The 22142-nt window shown below is 40.2% G+C and overlaps 1 protein-coding gene across 4 annotated transcripts in view; it reads left to right on the top strand.

Moving 5' to 3' along the window:
* vti1a (vesicle transport through interaction with t-SNAREs 1A) overlaps positions 1-22142 on the top strand; it is a 116099-nt gene that overhangs the window by 34123 nt on the left and 59834 nt on the right. For all 4 annotated transcript variants that reach the window (XM_040039440.1, XM_040039439.1, XM_040039442.1 and 1 more), the window contains one exon: positions 1885-1969. In XM_040039440.1, coding sequence (XP_039895374.1) covers positions 1885-1969 — 85 coding nt within the window. The remainder of the gene's footprint in view (positions 1-1884; positions 1970-22142) is intronic.

Raw genomic sequence — 22142 nt, 5'->3', positions numbered from 1 at the left:
CATGCTCCCAGGCACACACAGGCACTGCAGCCGTGGTCTAGGTGTATTAGCTTAAGCGTTGCATGTCAGTGCGTCCCCTGCATCGCAGCTGATCCATAGGGGCTCATTATAGCCCAAGCTTGGTATCCGTTTTCTCCCACATGTATACTGACACCATATCTGTTGGTGCCACTACCACTTCCACGCCACCTCCAAACCCCTTCTACCACAACCTTTACCAAAACCACACCACACCTTGCATCCAGCGCCGCGTGCCGTCTACTTATCAGTTTCCTACCGCAAGACCATTTTATCACTCAACCACCCAACCCGTTCTCCTATCGCGCCATCCCTCCCCTGCCCTCCCTTTAACTATTAAAAAGTATCTCTGCAATTTTAAATGACATCTGTCAGCGGCACAAAGAAAAAGGAAACGAGGGAAAGAAAAGAGTTCAGAGGGAGTTTTCTCCTCCCTGCTCTTTTCCCATCCCTCTTGTTGTCAAAGTTTGAAAAGTGTGTCGTTGACTTTTTTTTTTCTTCCCCTCCACATTTTTCATTTCCTCTGAGTGATTAGCTGGTACACATTTTGACAGCCAAACCAAAACTAGAGATTTCACTTCTTTCCCTGTCCCCTTCACTCATGTGATGGGCGTGAAACCCTTGTCAGATGGGCGGCTGTCATTCATTGGGTTGTTTTCCTGTGTCAGATGTGTTAAATCTGATCAGTTTCTTAAGGTTGCGCATTAGAAAAGCCGTCACAACCAACAGCATTCAAGTAAACATTTAAGTCTTCCATGTTTATGCTGTTTGATTGCAGTGTGGGTTTAATGAAAGCTCGTTCTTATGTTGGTTTTGCACATGAAGTGTCTCAGTTCAGTGGATGATGAGGGGTTGTTTTTAGTATGTATGTAAGTGCATCTTTATATGTTATAGGTGGCTGGTCACTTTGGACTCAGCAGACATTTTGTATGTAAACAAATCCATAAGGTTAATAATTTTTAGAGCTTGGCAGTTCAGTTTGTAAGGCCACTACAACAGGCTTTAAAAGGCAGCTCACAACAGTCACCAGTTACAGACTTTTTAACTAACTTTATCAAAGTTTAATTAACTGTTTTAGCCTTTCATAGAAAGCTTTGAATGAGAGTCTAAAAAAACTGTAAATTTCGGCATTTTAAAACTACCACTATTTTAACTCCACCAAAGAAAGTGAGAGCCCCATAGTGGACGTCCAGTCAACGGATGAGCTCTTTTCTTGTCTTGCTTGTTATATAGGAGCTGTTTAGGAAGAGAAGAGGCCAAAATCACTGGTTTGCTTGGTATCCTAGGAACTGCTATCAGTAGTTTGTACTCGTATACACGTGATATTTACAGCCTTAGCTTAGACCTTGATACTCACAAACACCCTCTTTGGAAAATAAAAAATCACATCGCAGTCTTAATAATTTATGAAACCCATCTTTTCTTGCTATGCTAGAGGTTGTGACTAGAGGTTCCTCCAGTTGGAAAACATTAGCTGGACCCGGTTTTGTTTTACCTGGACAGCTCTTTAAATAAATTTGTATTTCATCTTAAGGCAAGGAGCTAAAACAAATTAACTGTCCTGGGTTGTGAAACAATATGAGGAGGCAGCAAAGCTCCAAGTAGTGCCGCTTTTTATGTCCAAGATGAGGCAGCAGCCTTTTTTACATGCATTTGCTTGATATTCCATCAGGACACAACACATTGTCATCCATGAAGGTTATTGCCAATATGGTTGTATTATGTTGTCGCTGTGGATGTGGTCTGTCTGCTTAGGTGACAGGGTTGATGTGTTTCTTTGAAATGGGTCCCAGCCCTCTCAATCAATTTTTATTTTGTGTTTGTTTCTCCAGCTTGAGTTCTTTTTTTTTTTCCTATTTATTGCAGAGAGCACATCTGTTGGACAACACAGAGAAGCTGGAAAGGTCATCACGGAGACTGGAGGCCGGCTACCAGATAGCAGTAGAAACTGGTACGTATTCTGTTATGGATTGGAAAAGGAGTGGGGCGGTGTTGGGTGGGGGGGTTCAAGATAGTGCTGAGGATGAGTGAGCGACAGCAAATTGTCTTGCTCATATGCGAGGTGGGTGGATGTGTGTGTGTGTCTGTGTGCGTGTGTTTTTGGAGGGTGGAAGGAGGGGAGTCGGTGGGGGAAAAAAACCTCTTTCCTTGACGCCTGATGACATTTTCGGGAGCACATCAAAGGTGAGCCAGGGAGGGAGTGAGAGAAGTGTACAGGCGACAGATCGGGCGCTGCTTCTCCTTGCTCTGCTCCTGAAGAAAATTCAAGCATCACTATGGCTCAGTGTGTATGTGTTTGTGTGTGTGTGTTATGTATGCATGTGCATTTGGTGGGTGGTGCTGTGCTTTTTCTTTTTTTTTTTTTTTCCTCCACAAACAGATAGGGGGTCTATGAAAATAAACAATGTCAGCATTCCTCCTGAAGTTCTTAATTCAGGAGCGTACAAGAAAGAAAATAAAAACATATCACTTTCTAAATAAATCCTCTTAAAAACACACAAACCTTTTTTTTTTCCTCATTATCAAGGATGGTTTTAATCTTAAAATAGGAAAAAATCTCATTGGGATCTTAAATAGATTTAACCAGTTAGCATATTTCTTTTTTCCCCCCCCCTCCCTGTCTTCCTTCCTGACAGTCACCACATTATTGAGGCGCAGTGTATTCCTCGGAGATATATCAAAGCTCATTCTTGAAGTATCAACCAGCTTTCTGTGGCTTCCGTTGTAGTTTTGAAAAAGTTTGTCAATTTACACTATAATCGCGGGGCGGCTGGTGTGCGCGACATCGACAGATTTAATAATTCAAGTCAAGGCAGGTTTGCACGGAGACCACTGGCTTTTGATGTTCCCTGTAACTTGCATTCACAAATTCCTAAATACAATCTGCATTCTCTGCCTAAAAATGTTGATTCAAATTTCCGAGATGATTCTGACGTTATTAGAGTTTCTCGATAGTGTCGAATTCTGCAACAGCCGGCGGATTTTTGTTCCGCCCTGCCGCAGCTTTCACAGTGACTCGTTTTTATGTTTTGCCTCACAGCTTGGTTGTTGGTGAAGAAGTGTATGGTGACTTAGCAGTGTTGAGCACCTCCTGTGTCCAGCGGTTTCTCCCGCTGTAGTCAGCCACATGCCCCTTGACCCTGTGTCACCAGTGGCTGTCTCATCCACTGTGCGTGCAGCTAGCTAAGAACAATGCCCGTTTATCCTGCCTCGGTCCCACACACGTGGCTCGGTCCACACCAGCTGTGGGGTATGTTTGTGGTTTGGTGGGGAAGCTTCGCCCCGTGTCTTTAATCCATGACCCCTTCCTTTACTCTGCTGTCGATACCAGCCCTCCGCTCAGATGCACAACCTGAAATGGCGATGTCTCCAGGTCAGCTAGAGAATACATCTAAATAAGGAACGTAGATCCACGTGGCATATGTAGCTCTCTACCAGACTAATCTGCCAAGCTCTCAAATTTAATAAAAAGTGTTGGCATGAACATTAGGAAGCCAGATTTATCTACTCGGTTAATACAGTTTGACAGAGTTCACCATCTGATCCAAAGTTCTTTTATTTCTTTTTTTCTTTTGAATTGTTCGCCCGTTTCAAATGATATATTTTCTCTTGTTGTCCTACTGTGATGCATTACAACGCTTCCCAGACATCTTCATATTATCTTGCACTATTTAGTCCATACTCCTGCCAGATTAGTGAGTCACACAGTACACTAAGGAAACTGGATTTGTGTTGAACTTGGTTACTTTTACAGCCCACCAAAGATTTCGTTTATTGTTGTTTGTTCTTTTTTCACATCATCAAGTACAAAACAAAATAAATATCCAAGTCCTGCAAGTACTAGGCTTTATTCATGAGCGTTATGAAATGCCATTGGCAGTTGTTGTGGAATAAGCTTTGTGTTTTCAAATGCAGGTGCGGCATCCATGGATATTTAACAAGAATAATTAGAGCATTAAGTGTTTCTCCAATCAGACATTCTCTAGTCATACTGTAAATGCTACTCTTGCCACACATCTCAACTCTTCTTAGACATCTAAGCCCTACTTTTTTACCAAGAGCAGTTTAGCATCGTTATTTTGCAGTAATTCAAAGTTGCATTCTCCATCCACAATGACACAGTAGCCCTTAAGAACTACAATTGACCAATGGGGGAAGTGGAACTAAAAGACATTATATTTCAAAGAGATAGATCCTGAACAAAGAAATGGCGTAGAAACTCTTTGCCCCCTTTTCTCTTCACCGCCGACAATATCTCTCTTAATGACCAGGAACAAAAAAAAACAGGATGCTTCTAGGTCACATTTAAGGAGAAAAAAGAAGACTCTTAGTTCTAAGAAAAGATGAATCTTGACACAGTATCATTTTATCATAGATATTTTAGTTTTTTCTTCTTCTATTCTCAGTGTCTCTAGTGTATTTTGTGAAACAAAGGCTTGCCAAAAGCAGTGAGAGCCCTCAGAGGGATATAGAGGAGACTCTTTGGGCATGCAGAGCTATTTACCACACGCACCCTCAAGAAACAGGGTTCTCTGTTTGTCTCATAAATAAAGTATAGAACTTCATTAGTGAAGAGCACTGACTTGAAAGCCCAGGCATAGAGACATGCAGACATGGAGGCTAGCCCAGTTAAAGAGGGCAGTAAATAAAAAGGGAGGGCATGCAGTTAGCCAATTTAAAGACATTTGAGTCAGGGGCATTTGAAATGCCCAAACGTGGAGGCTTGTCAAATTTTGGAGATGTTGTTAAATCAAAGACATGCTGGATTTTAGTCCTTCCCGCCAAAGCTGAAGATATTTTGAATGATTCATGATGCTTGTTTAAGAATGAAAATAGCATGTTGTGCAACATATCCATGTTGCCTTACCTTTCTATTCATTAAAGGTTAGAGACTGATTAGCAGTTTCTGAAAAGATATGACTCTATAAAACATATATATGTATATTTAAAAATACATTCCGCTTTACATAGTAAAATTTTAACTCTTAATTTAAAAGCTGAAATATTAATTAGTGTTATCTCAGCAATTAAAATTATTTGATGGCGCTTTATTGCACTTTTGTGAGGATGTAAATAGTTTAAGGTTGAAATGTAGCCTTGTCATAGCAGAATTCATTTTGTTAGCATGTTTGTGTGTTGCAAAGGACCGCTAAGGCGAGCGATCTAGCGTAATTCTAAAGGTAATTTTATAATAGATACAAGTTTACTGTAAAAACAAACCAGAGGCAGTATTTAAAGTGTCCAGTTCAGTAAATCACGGATTAAATATTAAGGAAACTTACTTTGAAAATTCATCCCCCCCTTATGCTTTTCACAAATACTTTAGCAATGCCAACAAAATGAGCTGCTGAAACAAAGACGAGCACAGACAAAAGCATTGCTGCTCTGCATTTTAAAGGTGGCCAGCAAGAGGCTGAGACACTTCTTCTTAGGTGAGTGTTCTTGGTGTTAGGAGCCTGTAATCAATCCTGCAAATGAAAACAGCTCATTAGGGATTGATTTCAGCCCCGTTTAGATAAGCAGAGAGGGTTGGGGTACGGCCCCCAGGGGCCCCAGCCTAGCCCAAAGTTCACGCCATGCCAGGTAGAGAGCAGCACTGCAGGCTATCAACTTTATTAGGATGGAGATAAGCTGATTAGACCTTGTCAATCAAAGGTGCCAGTGACTCAATCATGATCCAGGGGATTTTTCTTTCTTTCTCTCCCTTTTTGTCTCGCTTCCCACTCTCACACGCTCCCTCTCTTTTTTGTGATAAATCATTGAAGCGACCAACAAAGTGGCAGCCATCGCTGGGCTAAGCTAAGCAGCCCTGCAGTTGTCACCAAGGCAGACGTGTGAGGACCCTGTGATGATGTGACGACTATATTAAAGAGTACATCAATTTGTTTTAGAGCAGTTTGATTTTCAACTGCAGTGGTATTAAAAGAGGGGTGGGGGGGCAAAAGAGGGGAGGGTGAGCACGTCGGCGTCATCGAACAGGATTCCAGTGGCAGAGCAAGGGGTGCTGGGACAGCGAGAAATAAATAGATAAATGACGGAGTGACGAGAAATAAATAAATATGTTTTTGTAAACATTAAAAAAAAATCTTCATGGCTCTCGTTTGAAGCAGAGTGTGGCTTTGAGTCTTGCTGAGAGTCCATGGGTGCTGGAGTGGCCCAGTAACACAACACACATTTGTCCCGACTCTCTATCTCTCCCTCTCCATCTTCGTCTCTTTCTCTGTGTCTCTCCCGCTCGCTTTATTTCTCCCCGTTCCCTGTAAAGATCAGACTCGATGATTCTTTTGGTGCTGGGCCACCAAAGCGTCGCCTCAAATCCATAAGCAAACACTTAACAAATGACTTAGCCGGTTACGTTTATGAACACCAACTTTTATATTAAACAGAGGCTGTTGTTCTCCCTCAATACATTTTATTCAATTCTTTAACATTCAAAACGTGCTGTTAATGTAGAATATTTTATTACATTTTTACTGATTTACACAAATAAAAATCCTACAAATAAATAGGTAATTAATCAGTATTTAAGTGGAATTAGTATTTTTGGAAATTGACAATTATTTTACAATTTTAATACATTTAAAGAGATTATAGTTTGAAAATTAGGTTTGTTTGTTTTGCAAATGCAACCCAATTTTATACTTGAATTTTTTTGTATTAGTAAGTACTTTAATGATTTTTATATATATTTTTTATAAAGCATAGTATATACACACATTAAATGCAATGTAAATCTTTTTCTTATTAGCATGTTGCTGAATCTTTTCTCACTTCTTATTTTAGTTTATTCTCTCTGTTCTGCAATGTAGTTTTAATATTTTAAGCATCTCTTTTTCATTTCTCTTTTTAAAAGGACACTTTGCTAAAGTGGATTTCCTTGAGGTATAGCATAGTAGATCACTTTTTTTGTAGGCCGATACAATCGGCATGTTGTATTGTGTTCAAAAAGAATATGAAGTTATCTGATAATTGTTTGATTAATAAAGCCGAGAGCCAGGACTTAAATATTTCACAGCTTGAATTTTCAGCTAAAGAGAAAGGAGGTCTTTTTAAAGAAATGTGCTTTAAAGCGAAAAACGTTTTTCTATAGCTATTTAAAAAGAAAACAGTCATTAAAAAAAACACTGCCAAAATTTAACTTGAAACCATATTTCCTAAATATATATGCTTCAACGCATAACATCTCGCTCTCAGAAAATCTAGCCGTGGGTGAGCTGTTTATCGGTAAACCCCCGGTGGATGAAAGGCGTAGCAATAATGATTTTTTCTCTCCTAATCGGACCTTGTCAGCAAGGCGTCTTATCGTGGAGAGGAAAATGACACCGATCCTATCGAAGAGCCTGGAGTCCGAATCGGCGGCGTGTGTCCCCCCCAATCATGGCCGGCCGTGGCCCAGTCATATCTAGCGCCGCCACAAACGGCGAGCGACGCTTTTTTATGTGGACTTCAAAAACGTCGCGAGTCATTAAAATTGCACCCACGTTTGGCAGCGGGGATCAGCCGCTCTGGAGCGAAAATGGGATGTGGGAAGAGGAGACTCACTAAATGTGTTAATTCCATCCTCACATGTTTACGGCTTAATTTTAATCTGTTTGAGGGAGGAGGAGGGGTGGAGGGACGATTGGAAATGGGGGGCGGGAGGGGCAATGAGAAAGCCTAGCACTGCAATAAATCGCCATTATCTTTGACACCCTAGGACTCAGCTGTTCCAGGGATTTAGGGGTCCACTGGCAACAGTGTATATATATATCGTAGGGCATGAAAACACTGTTTACGCTTGAACTGCGGTAGCTAAGGTGCAATCACCAGTTTCAGGCTGCCCAGACAAAAGGCCTTACGTTCACAATGGCCAGCTAGCATACGGACCCTCAATGGAAGAGCTGAACCAACAGACTCAAGTATGTGTTTGTGTGCGCGCGCCTGTTTTCCTGAACGTGCGTGGGCAAGTCTCTGTTTCCCTGTGTATCGACAGGTGTTACTGCAAACATCCAAATATTAGTTCGAGCTTTTGTGGGACTACAAAAATGGAAATAAGTGACATGTTTTTGCAAAGTTAAATGAACCTTCTCCAAAAATAGATCAAGAATTCTTGAACGAACAAAGATTGTTCCGTTAAGCTTACCGTCCACCAGCTACTACAGCTGCTCCTCGCCTCCTTGTGTTCCTCCATTAGGTCTCCACAGAGTGTGAGCTAGCATTAATAAAATTATGAGAAAATCTAATAATTAGACCTTTAGTCAGTTATTAGCTTCAACAAGGCTCTCAACATAATGAGACTCTTGGAAGTAATGATCTGACTAGAGAGCTCATTGGAGCTTTCCTGCTAAGTGTAAAAAATAAATAAATAAAAAAAATAGAGCGACAGACAACATTTTTAAGAGAAATGTTGGTTTTAAACACATTTAAACATTTAAGCTAGGCCCTAAAACTTAATCACTAGCGTTATACACATTTAGCGACTTTATGATGGATATGAGATGAGATTGACCAAGCAACATTGACTCAAATCTTTTATTAGCTAAAGATTAAACCAGCACAGTGATTGCAACTGAACACAGGCAGCCCAACTGCTTGATTAGCATTCCTCAATAGCAAACCATGAGTCCCCAATGTCCCCAACTACGGCAAATAGCATTTTTTTTTGTGTGCGTTTTACTAGTCTATTTAATCAGAAAACACAATTTCATTAAAGAACAATGTCCTTGAGACGATGAAAATTAAGTCATTTTGGGACACTTTGTAAATTGGTCTAGATTCCTGATCAAACCCCATCCAAATCATTTATTGATATAATCTTATCCTTATCTCAAGATACAAAACACCCTCCAAATGCTAGATTGTGGTAAGACACTATATCTTAAAAGAGACCATCGTCCCAACCTTAAATCAGTTTTTTTTCCTTCTATTTTTAGGTTATAATAACTAAAAAGATACCCCCTGCCTTCTCGCATGCAGAAGAAAAAAGTGTAGCATTGACCTCTGGCTGACACAGAGAAAACTGAGGGAGGGTGGTGGGGGTGAGATGGAGAAAAAGAAAGCAGAAAGAGCGACGGAGAGGAGAGAGCTAAGACAACAACTGTGAAGAGCCGCATAGGGTTAAAGAAAAACTGTTTCAGAAGGAAATGGGAGACAAAAGCGCGGACTCGGAGCCCCCATGGGTGCTTTAAAGAGCCGCTACATCTGAGGTGCTGAAATATTAAAAACAGAAAAGGAGAAAAAAAACTGAAATAAAGTAAAGGAGAGGGAATGAGAGGGAATTGTGCTATTTTGTCAACTGAGGACCTTTTAACAGAAAAATTAATTGAGTGATGAGAATGACGCAGTGAATGACAAGATGATTGATGACATTTAAAACCCGAAAACGGAGTAAAAAAAGAAAAGAGATTAGACATTTATCAGAGTGAGTGGATAGGTTGCTGTATAGAAGCAAGAAATAGAAATAATGGAAAGGAGATTACAAAGATCCATAAAATATTTGAATGTTTTTTACTTGTTTACCGGGTGTTTTGGTTGGTTTGTTTGTTTGTTTGTTTGTTTTTTAAATCCTCTTGCTTCTCTTTGACCAGTAAACCTCCCTTACACATGTTCTCATTGACAGTGCACTAAAGTGACAACCATTCCTTTTATTTATTTTTATATATATATATATATATATATATATATATATATATATATTATATTTAAAAAAGAAAGGCAAGAGGCATTATACTACAAAGCAGTGTTTCTTCACAGTGAGTCTTCTGTCAAGCTGGCAGACATAAATGGGCAATTTTTTGATGCAGATTCAGCAGTGTTTTAAGGGTGAAAATTAAGGGGAAGATGGTGCCGTTACCATAACATTTCCCTTATGCTTTCCACATAGTTATACAATAAAATCTGACGAATTGATCCATGCACCTCTGATGGGTCCCTTGCAATATTCTGTTTGGGTCTTAAAACAATCGCAAAGCATTTAAGACATTACTTCTTAATAATTGATTAAACCTTTTAATCATTTGAATTCACATGACAACATACAAATGGTTAAAAATCCTATTAGCAGCTTTAAAGCCTGACATGTATATGTGTAAGCCATGCATGACTGCCAGCCAGTAAAACATTTTCAGAGCAGGAAGAATAATAAATAATGATACAAGATTGTAATTTAGGTTTCAGACATGAAATTGAAAAAGTAAGCAGACGATAATGTAGAGTATAATAATGTAAGTATTTTGCTATCATTTATTTGCTGCATAATTGATATTATTTTTAGGCCTTTGTCTAAATTTTCTAATTAAAAACACTTATACATTAAATTAATTAATACATATAAATAAGCCTTGCATAATTGTATTAAATGTAGAATACGTTTAATTTAAACATATTATGGTACCTTCTTCTACCTTATTCCATCACTTTTACCCTTACTACCCACTTTTTTTTTCTATAAATGTTTTTGTTTGTTTTTACAATGCTGCCAAATTTAATACAAATTTTGGGAAGACTTTTGTCAATTTTGTCAATTCATTTACATAAGTGTATTTATTTTTCCCCCTTGAAAACAGTCTCACACCACAGTTTGATATATAGACTTAAGAATAAATAAATTATTAATAGTTATATTCATTACTGCTGTCCTTTTCATATTACTTTCACACAGATACAGAATTGATAGACTTTAACACTGTTACTCTCAGTGATGACACCAATAACAACAGTCATAATATTTTAATATAGCAAGTGTCCATATATTATAGGGTCATAAAATGACTGTTACTGTGTAATGTTTATTAGAATTTTAGAAGTTTTTTTTTTTTCCATGTGAGGAAGTCTAAAGAAACATCCGGACAACACTGACTTCTTTTAGCTTTAAATGGTGTAGCTGGTGCTTTGTTGTTAGTCAGTGATGACTGCACTGTGTCACTTCTCGTATAGTCACACAGATGTTTTTTTTTATGTAGCCCACATGAAGACCCTGTGGTGTCATGTCTAGAATAGATACAATGTGCAATAGAATAAGCAATACCCATGCTATTAGATTTAAATTACTTGGTCTTTCTTAAAAAAGTATGACTGATTTTGATCTTTGAGACAGTAAAGTGGTGGCTCTAGCCTTAAGGAAACATTTTGATCTTTTGTTAGAAAACCATATGGACCTAAATGCCGTCATTAGCTTGTTATTAATGTGCATCTACTATAAACATTCCTGGCGCCCCCCCCTCACACATCCAGTCCCCACCCTGCAAGGCACACAATTATACTGTACAAACAGAGTGGCGCATATTAGCCATCGCCGTCTGTCCTTGTTCCTTTTTCGCTCAATGGTTGCCACAAGAATCACACCTCCCCTCCTCTGTCAAAGGAGCTTCCTCCTTGGCTGTCCTGTGCCCATCAGACAGGGTGCCCGGCCGTTTAAGACACCCAGGGAACATGAAACGGAGCCGGGCTGAGATGTCAGCTGGTTGCCCCATCTGCCAGTCAGTGGGTTGGTAAAGCTTTTGTCCTGGGGGGTAACCTTAGGAGTGCAGTGTGTGCAGATAAAGTGTGTTTGTGTGTGCGTGCATGTGCATTTTGCTGAGGGACGTCAGACTCAGCATCACAGTTTTGAGCAAAGCGAGCCACATACAACATGGTGACCTTGTCCTTTTAATTTATATGCGAGATGACATTTCCACCAAAATTGACCAAATTTAAAAAAATAAAAAATCTGATCTCACATCAGGGAAAATTAGCTGCTGTGTTTACTGGTGAGGATTTTTTTTTTTTTTTAAATGAAGGCATTTCAGGGGAATAAAATGTGCAGGTCTCACACAGTTGTCCAGGATCCTCAGCTGGATTGAAGTTAATTGGTCTCATTTCAGATCTGCTCACTTCTTATGGACCACAGTTGGTGGAGGAGTCGACAGAACTTTAAATTGCCTGAAACTTGTCTCTATTCTTTTCCTGTTCCCCTGCTAAATAACCTAACCTTGACAGTACAAACAGTTTGACTCTCATATAAATGAACCAAGGTACTGAGTGAACGCTGGCCGGCTGGTTGAATCGAAGCACATTTCCACTCATGCATTCTATCGTTTGGTAGATAGGCCGCGCCCTTGAGCTGCTTTAGGAGGCAGGCACTGCTTGTTTTCACTCTAAGAAGGTGCTGAAAGGGGGCCTCTGTGTATGCACGAATGCACGCACATAATCCTTTGGACGGTTCTACGTGAGCCCAAGAGTTCCTAAAAAGAAAATGTATGCAGACAGCATGAACTTATTTATTTACCACTGGCTTATGCTTTTGTAGTTTTGCCTGTCAAGGATATCAGCACAAGTTAATATGTGCGCTTTTGTGTGTGCGTGTGAGTCTGCGTGTGTGTGTGTGTGTCTTTGCACCTCAGTTGTTTCACTCTCAGATAAAATCTGATTTATAACAACAAAGCCACCCTGTAATAATTTTCAGTCAACTTTGACTGTTGACTGCCACGTAGAAAGCTTCGCTTAAGTGGTCTACATATTCCCCACGTTCACATCAGTCAGTCTCACCACATGATGTATGTAGTGGTAGTCCTGAAGGGCTTATGCATGCACAGCTCTGCACCGGCAAGTCCTCCCTGAGCACATCTATGATCTTGGGTTGTTCAATCATCAATCAAGGCCAACTGCAGCGTACTGTACTGTCGCCCATCTTTTAAAGCGCAGTTGTGAAGGACTGGCTAAGATGGCCTAAGGGACACCTTCCTTGGTCAGGCCCATCTTAGGTTTGATGTGATTATGTGCGTGGTTATGACTACACAGAACAGACTTGACACATCGATGTAGACTTTTTAAAAATGTTTGGTGAATACTATCTGACAGGAGGGAAGTGCTTACTGGTATTTTTGTATTTGAATTTTTGGCTGTACTTTCTCCAGACATTTTTTTATTAATTTTCTTGTCATTTTGTTGCTATGATTCCCCATTAGCTTTCAGCTATTATAGAAAATAGACTAAGGTTCATCTCAAAACGGAGAAACTTAAGTTTTTATCGATCGTATTTTTTTTTATTTTAGTTTTACATTTCTTTTGTAGGTTTTTGTGGTCACATCTTTCATGCTTTAGGCCATTTTTTAAAATAACTCTTAGCTCATTACTAAGGCAAATGTCTTGTGAGATAAATAAACATGCATCGAGCAACTATAAAATTCACTAAATCAAGAAAACCTGGAAAAAAATTTTGCCTAAATTTTAGACGGTATGGGCAGAGAGAGCAGACAAAGAAGGCAGTGCAGTGAAAACACTGCCAGAAAATCAAAAAGAAATATACAGTACATTCACTTTCTCCACAAAGCTACTCTGAATTCATTATATTATCCAGAATGGACATTCAGAACCATATGATATTGCAGTGATAGAGTTGCTTGCCAATTTTCCTGTGTGCTTGAAGTGAGGTATTGTGCTATTTTAATGAGCTGTTTAGACTAGTGGACGGTTGCATTTGGGTTTTAACAACCGGCTCAATGAATAATTGTTATTGCCTCTTAAAGGCCAGATGTATGGAATTCATGCAAATATAGAGCAAAGGGAAAATAAGTGTGTGTGTGTGAGTGTATGTGTGTGTGTGTGTGAGTGAGGGTGTCTTGGAATAATTGTTTTCCAGATGTCCTTCTTTCATGTAAACCACACACGTGCTCGTGCACACGCACACACTTAAAGGACTGAACAGATGATGGTGATGATGATTAAGCTCTTAAGCATATGGAGATATTGTCTTTTAGTGTGTGTGTGTGTGTGTGTGTGTCTGAGACTTTTTTTTTTGAACATTTCTGTTCCCTCAGTCTTCCGTGACAGGTTCACCCATCTCTCCTGGGGAGACTTTCACTCCCAATTTAGACACAACCGTCATCAAGTGACAGCAATGGCTCCGGCACCCTACCTTTGCAATGTGACTACAGTTAACTTAACAAGTCTCGATATGTGAGCTCCATCTTTGATGTAATTGATTTGAGTAGTCTGAGCATCTTTCTTGCCAGGAAGTTGAGATTTTTGGTGGATCTGTCAAGATGATCTTTGGAGGAATGCAGGTCACTTCTCTTACAGTTTTAAAAAAGTTATTATCTTTTATCATGTTGCATGTTTTGTATGCCTCCCTTGCTGCTCTAGATGTCAGATGTATGGTGCATCCTATCTGTAAACTCATCAGGAAGAACACGTGTGGCCACACTGTACTCAGGTCTCTACTCCGTATTGCAGTCCATCTGTCCAGTCCTGCTTGTTTTACAGTGATCATAAATATCAACAGCAGAAAAGAAATCAAAGATCCCTCTGATATAAAGCTGTTTAGAAGGTGGTCATTTTACAAGCGAATTGTGTATTGTTTCAATATGTTTTAAAGTTTACATTGGACCTTTCGTGGGCCGTGCTGTAGTGTGAGTGTGGACACTTTTGTTGGGTTTTTTTCCCCCCGCTGATGAGATTCAAGTACAGTGTATCTATTGTTTGTTCTTGTCTTTGATGTTTCTCCTGCCTCTGCAACACCTTACGCTTGGATGTTGCATCTGTTTTATAAAAAAGGAAATGAATATCCACTTTTGCTTAAGTAAAACTAACTTAAAAGTGAAATGTACTAAACAAAAGAAGTACATTAAACTAGTTTATATATTATGAAATAATAATTTAAATAGTACACTTATGACATTTGATGAATAAAATTGAATTTGTTTCATATGGTTCATCTGAAATTCCCTGAAGACCTTTTAATCGTCTACCTGATGTTGTTACGCGGTCAGCCGTGCTCGCCTTTTAAAAGTGTTCAAATTTCAGTGAACGCAGAGTACACAAGTGTCTTAAACTGTGTGCATTTCATCACATTGGTGTGATTGTGTGTCTGTGTCTGTATATTTGTGTGGGTTGAAGTTGTGTTGAGTGACAAGGGCATGCGTCTTGAGCCACCTGGATTTATTTGGGCCAAACAAGAGGGGCCCGTGTCTGTCTGGGCCCCTCTTCTGTCCGCACGGGGGCCTCAGAGCCATGAACAGAAGGTACCTCCTCACATCTCACACCTGAGCTCTTCCCAGGCTGGGACCAACCTCTCTTTCTATCTCTCTCCCTCCATCCACACAGGCTTGTTTCTCTCTTTCTTTCACTACCCTCTGTGTCCTCTCCACTCCTCTCCCAGGCCATGGCCTGGCCTACTTTTACCTCTCCCACTCTGTACTCTTTGATCTCAACTGTGTTGGCACTTTCCATAGATCATGTGCATGTTTGAAAATGGCCCATTTGCTCAATCCTCAGTCTGTTTATGAATATACATTTCACAAACATTAACATGTAGTTAATAGTCTACAAAGAGAAGGATTCTTTCTCATGTATTAGCTGTGCTTATCGCAGTAAGTGATGCTAAGGTTTGCAGTAAAATCCACTTTTCTGTTTGCTTGATGCGCTCCTTTCTTTTCCAGACATTGAAAGTTTGTTTCCCATTTTTTCCTCCTTCTTTTTTTTTTTGCTAATGTTTTTTTTTTTCCTTTCATACAAATCTCTCAACTCGGTTCCTGGAAAAGAGGCTTTATTCAGGGAGGAAATGTGTTTGCTTGTCTGTTAGCATCGTTTTCATTTGTGCTTGAAGTGACAGGGTGTGAAGCTGGGTAGGCGTGTGCATCTCAGAAGTCAAAAGCACAAACACTAACAAGACATCAAGTCGGCTGCTTTATTTTTTTTAAGGTAAAATCAACTCGAACTCAATAGGAATTGCGTTCCTCTGGTCAGTCTGGCATTAAATCGGGGGATTTTTCTCCACACTGTGAATGCATTTCACAGAATCTTGGGAACAAGCTGCTTCTGATTGCATAATACTAACATTTAACTCTGGGTAGAAATATAGTTTTGAGCTATGAAAAGTTTTAGGGTTGAGTCATCAGATTTATATATATATATATTTTTTAATTTGCTTACTGTAATTTAATTCAGTATATTACCTTATGACAAGAAAACCATTGTATGGCATTGATAGATACACATTATGAGGCTATACTGAGTCAGAACCCAAAATGTTTAATTTTCTGTTATAGCTGTGTTGACAAACATCCAAAAATTCATATCATAAGCCATTACTTACTTAAATATGGGCATCTTCATCACTCATTGTGAAGAAATGACACACCCTTAATAAACCTAACTCAGCTGTCATCTCACCACTTTGTACAAAAAGTCTTAAATTCATGTCACGTGCATGAAGTAAACAGAACTAAATGTGCTTGTAATTGATCATAACTCTTATAAATTTTAGATAATTTGTAATAGCAGAACTGTTACGATATTGGATTAATGTAGCATATAGCAACAAAAGGAGTAGTAGCTCTGAGATGGGCTACCTGCTCAATATTTGTTGGAATACCCCTCGCCCCTGTGACACTTTAGAACAGGGTTGTCAAACTTAAGGCCCAGGGGCCAGTATCGACCCAACAAAGACTCCAATGTGGCCCACTGGTCAGCTATAGAAAATGTGACTGAATGCATAGATTTTAAACTGTATTTCCATAAGATTTATAGATTTTTTTTTTTCTCTATAAAGATACCCCCCCCCCCCCCCCCACCACCACCACCCATTGGCATCCATACTACATTAAAGTACAAGAACATTTTCTTTGAATTAAAAACATTATATTCCAATTTTATAATTACAGAACGATCTGAGCAATCAACCTTTTTTGCAATGTTACATGTTTATTAATACACAAGATTATTACATGTGTATTTTCCCTAGTCTGGCCCACTTCACATCAAAGGGGGCTGCATGTCGCCCGCCATGTAAAATGAGTTTGACATCCCTGCTCTAGATGAGGGTTTCAACCTTAATGATAGCAGACTCTGAGCTATTACTAATATGGCCAGTTCCTAGTAGTATACATCGATAGTTAAACACTTTCAACCTTTAATTATGACCACTTTACTTGCTTGCAAATGACAGCTGTTGACCTTACAAGGAAAAATGCCTGAATCTGCCGTATACCGAAGTGTTAATTTGTGTTCCCTTCTTTGGGGTGGTTAAAGCTGGCTTGGTCTCATAAGTCATCAGCACAAACACTTAATTGAACCCCGCTGGTCTTGATGGGTGAAGCAGGATGTGGCGCACCATCATAACCGGTGGCATGGGAAACCTGGCAATTAATTGGACGTGGTGGATGTGTCAGATTTAGTAGTATCAATTGAAAGTTAGCCCTTCACACTGCAGCATTGAGGTAATTGAGCCACTGGTCTCCTTGGACTCTTAGAGTTGTAGAGACCGAAATGTATCTCCAAAGGTTAAAATTGATTTGGCCGTATTGGGAAGGCCACTATTATGTATTGTCTAAAAAGTGGCAGCCATCAATCAATTATCTTCCACTCTTCACATTAAGGTTTGCTGTAATGATGATTCTGTACCAGCAGCACAAATATGTTTGCGAAACAGCCATAAAGTGTGCACTCAAATGTAAGGCCTGTTACAATGCATCAATGTGTATGTGTCTGTGTTCACTGATATATGTGTGTGTGATGAAGTGGCTTCCTTTTCCCTATCAAACTAATGGTGTGACAGCCTATTCTTTAAGATGTCTGAGACTGTAATTAGTAGATTGCTTTGAGTCGGGCACGAACAGGGCACTGGGAGGGTCTGGGGGAGTAAAAGGAGCAACAACAAGCGAGAGACTAAAGAAGAAAAGGGCTTCCAATTTTATAGTCCTGATGGAGGTTATATTTTCTGTGACAACTGGACCAGAGTAATCAAAATGTGTTAATAATCCCTTCAAAGAGCCTAGCGGCACATCAGTAAAGAGCTTCACTGAACGCCAATCCCCCCACCAGACCCTGGTTCTGGCTGCCCCACCCTCACTGACCCTCCGTCTCTCTTTCTTTGCCCTTGCCCTGCTTTGTCTTCATCATCACTTGATCTAATCTGTCATGTTCATTCAGTGCTTCTTTTGGCTCTACCTTGACAAACTTGCAGCAGAGTTACAGTTCTGTATCTCCAGATAGCCCTGTCTATGTGTCATCATCTTTAGACTTGTTGATGCTGCAGTTATTGCAGTGGAGTCCGGGCCAAGAAGAGGGTATCGGTCTGAGTTTTAGTCTGCTTTGGCACCCTCCTGCTTGAATCTGTCGCACTGGGATGACTCTAGGTCAGACTGTATAGGTTCCAATAAGTTATTCTCTTTTGTTTGAGGATTAACTCGAAGGTCAAAGTTCATAAAGCTGGCCAGATGGGGTCTCTAGTGCTAAACATCCATACCTTCTGCTTCTAAAAGGAGGTTGAGCGCCAGGATCAATGGACTCAATCGATGGGCATAGTGGTGGAAGTAATGCCGGCAAAAAGTTTGATTGCATGCATATTGATCAGAGTGAGGCTAAGAAGCTGTGAGGATATTGATTAAATTTTGTTTTTGCGCATATACTAGTGTAATCAGGCCTGCACAACTTTCAAGAGCCAAATATGACCACAGTGATAATGTATGACACTTAAACCTAATGTGTTAATTATGATTTAATGAAAAGTGGTGATTAAACTTGCATCACCTGAATACAAATATGATGACTTTATATACTATATGTTTATACTAATATTCTATATGCAAGTTTTGCATTGTTGTCATTTATGGTAACTATTCTACATTACTAACATTAAAAGAAAGGATGCACTATGCTCTTCATGCTCATGATACTTCTCCCTCTCTTTTTTTTTTGTTTTTATTTACAAAACTTTTAAATCTCAGCAATGACTTTTAAGTTTTGAGAGACATGGTGATTTTATTGAAGCAACTTGTCTCTGCTATCACTGTAGGGAACTTTTATTGGCATCATTCGTTCTCTAAGCCCTTCAGACTCTCTCAGACCAGGAAGCAACAATTGAAGTGCTCTGCTCGGTGCCCAGAGGCTTGGCCGCCTACTCCAGCAACTAAACTACTACCAACATCTCACTGAAGCACACAGAAACTAGACTGTCCATTTACAGTTGTCTTATCCATCAGAAACTTAACCTGAGCATTTAACTTTAAAACCCTTGTTGGATCCCAAGGAGTTCTGTGCGCCTCCTTAATATCAGTGGACCGACAGATTTGTGTCCTACAACAAAGAAAAAAAAATTTTCTTGATAAATTTTTCTAAATTAACTTTAAAGGCTCTAAGTACTTTTATCATGATATTTAATTCTTCCCAAATATATTTACATATAAGTGCTGAAATACACACACACACACACACAAGGTGTAGCTTGTGTGTGTCAACCACAGTCTTTCCTTTACTTTATAAACATTTGGATATGGACAATATCATTGTGAAGTATGAATGCCTCTTCATGTTAACTTTCCTTTAAATTAAGTCTCTGCCAATTAGAGAAACTCTGCCTTATTTAGTAGTCTAGTCTGAGACTGTGTGTCAGGATCAGTTTGAGCCATTAAAAAATGCATGGGGTCCAGGTGAGGTGCCCCAGCCCCAGTGTGAATTGGGAGCGGTTTGTGTGCCGTCTCAGGAGAGGCTGTGTCCAGTGTAGGGGCAGCGGAAGGGACAGCACTTAATAATAGAGCCACAACATCAAAGGCTGTAGACTATTGCTGACTGACATGGCATACATCATGAATTATTGTGTGTCTGTGTGGTTCAGTGTGTGTCGATTTTTTTGTGGGTGCTCTGTATTTCTGTGAAAGTTTATGCTCAGGTGTCTTGATGCATGCTCAATCATCCAGAGAAAAAAATCCCAAAAAGTTGATTGTGTTTCGTCAGTCGTCCAAGTGACAGCACATTTTTCCCACTCTTACTTTCTCTTCTCCTGATGTGCCGGGTTGATGCTCAGGTGTTTTCCACTAATCCATCACACGCGTGAGTTCAATAACGTGTACAAGCGTTATCTTTTTATCAAAACACGGCATTCCTAAATGCCATATATTGCTGTAGTCTGTGCTATGTTCACGATAGGGCCCCTACTAGGTGGTGTGGCTCCCTGGGAAGGCTAGCGTAGCTGCAAGCGCTAGAGGACTCATTGACTTTATAATGATTAGTGGTCAGGCCCCCAGCCCATGCTAGTACCAGGGGTTTGGCCTAGCCGCTGCTGCTAGCCTCTGGCCACAGCCGAGCACCACTATCGACTCACCCCTAGCCCCCGCTCTCTTTGGCCTGCTGGCGATGTGTCAAAACCCATTACCACAGAGTTCCGCAAGTACAGAGAAGGATCATTTTAGGTTTATCTTTCTTGCTCTTCTCTCACTTCTCCGTAGCCATCTCCTCTCTCTCTCCCTCTCATTTGTTCTTCCTCCATCTCCTCATCCTCCTCCGCCCTGCTAAAATGAAGAGAGAAGCACAGAGAAAAAGGAGTAACCTTTGACAAGAGTTGTTCCAGTTGTGGTATGTATGGCTGCGTATTGATCTGCATTGGCTTTAGGAACTATAGAGAGGAGAGTCAGCGAGTTGCTGCTGCTTTCAAGTCCCACTCATTTTTTTCTGGGGAAATACAAGGAAGTTTTAGATGCTTGTTGACCTCCTTAGGTCTCATAAGCTATGGAGATTTGCTTGGAGAAAGGGGTGGAGTGTTGTAACGCGTGTGCATGTGAAAAATAAGCTCAAGAGTGAATGGTCCAATATGTAATCCTCTGTCATGTTAATTTCTTGTGTTTGTGTTAGTGTGTGTGTCTTTGTGTGCTTGAAAAGATACAAAGAAAGTGTGTTTTTGTACTCTGTTGTATTATATATTATGTGTAGTGTATCTTTCTGCTCTTCTTGTTGAGTTTGACCTCTTGACACACTTGTTTGTGTCTTTCAAGTTATTGACCAACACAGCCAGTTTATCCAGATAACTATTTTAGAGAGTGGAACTTCTTTATTTTTAAAAAGCCAAGCGATGGTTTGAATTAGAATAGATGCACTCAAACAGACACACCAGCTCACACGTACACACACACAGCTCAGCGAGACAGCATTCTTCCGACCCGGCACTTCTTTTTCTGATAAGCTCAATCTCCCCAGAGAAAAGTGCCTGTCAAAGACTTTGTCCAAACAACAAGAAATCAGTGCCAAAAAAAAAAAACAACAACTAAAAAACACATACTTCTCCATCACTGTTCATCAATCCATCCAGTTGTGAATTCATTATTATTTTATGGAACTTTGGGGCGCGCTATTTGAATAATGCGGGATATGACGAAGGGGGGAGCTGTGTGGAAACAACAAGATGACAACCACACCAAAACCACCCGAGGGCACATGCCAACACATCGCATCAGTGTCATCCTTTCTCGCTTTGCCCCTGTGGGCTTACTACTCTGCAGGTAGCCACAAACACACATATTAACATTTGGTATATTTTATTCTAAAGCATACATAAACATATGAAATTGCTTTTTTGCACAAACCTGCAAAAATACTCAATAGTTTTCTGATAGACAAATATAAAGCATAGATTCCACGACTCCCCCCCCCCCCCCCCCCCCCCACATCTCTCTCTCTCTCTCTCTCTCTCTCTCTCACACATACACACACACACACACACACTCATACACATACAAGGAAACAAACAAAAACACACACACACTCTCACGTTACGTATGCACCACGCCCTCAGGCTCTGGAGACGGCAGCAGTGGCATCAGCGGTCTGATAGATGGATCCTGTCTCCTTGTGATCTCCACTTGTCAGACAAGCGTCACACAAAGCCCAAACACAAATCAAAAACGCAGGTATGGGGCACATGACAGTTTGATAAGACCTTGCTGTTACCTCCCCATCCATCAACAGCTAAGATGTTCATCCATCGACTTGGAATAAGGGTGTTAATGTGAGCCTGTCACATTGTTTGGGCTATTGATGTACCCGGTTTGCAAACTAATGGTTTGAGTAGTAGTGTTTGGTTTGTGCTGTTGGAGCTCTTATCGCAAGTTGACAGCGAGAAACCAACACGGTCGTTAATAGCAGTTTCGGAGCGGCTGCTGTTCTGTGCTCTGGTCAATGCGGGGTGTTGCAAAACCTCAGTGAATCAGCACGTTAGCAGACTTATTAAGCAACTAAGCACAGCCACGCTCCAGCACCAACACCTTCACTCTGATCCTGCAGTAACATCCGCCTCCGGTGTGGTTCTCACACCTTCCAGCTCTTGTTCGCTTAACACCTGAACGTCACAGGTAAACCACAAAGGCAGCCAACTTGTCCAACAACACAGCACACCACCT

Source organism: Simochromis diagramma, unplaced genomic scaffold (assembly GCF_900408965.1).
Source record: "Simochromis diagramma unplaced genomic scaffold, fSimDia1.1 OVJJ01000402.1, whole genome shotgun sequence".
Taxonomy (NCBI): domain Eukaryota; kingdom Metazoa; phylum Chordata; class Actinopteri; order Cichliformes; family Cichlidae; genus Simochromis; species Simochromis diagramma.
The sequence above is the reverse complement of the archived record's forward strand: the minus strand, read 5'-3'. Positions and strand labels throughout refer to the sequence as shown.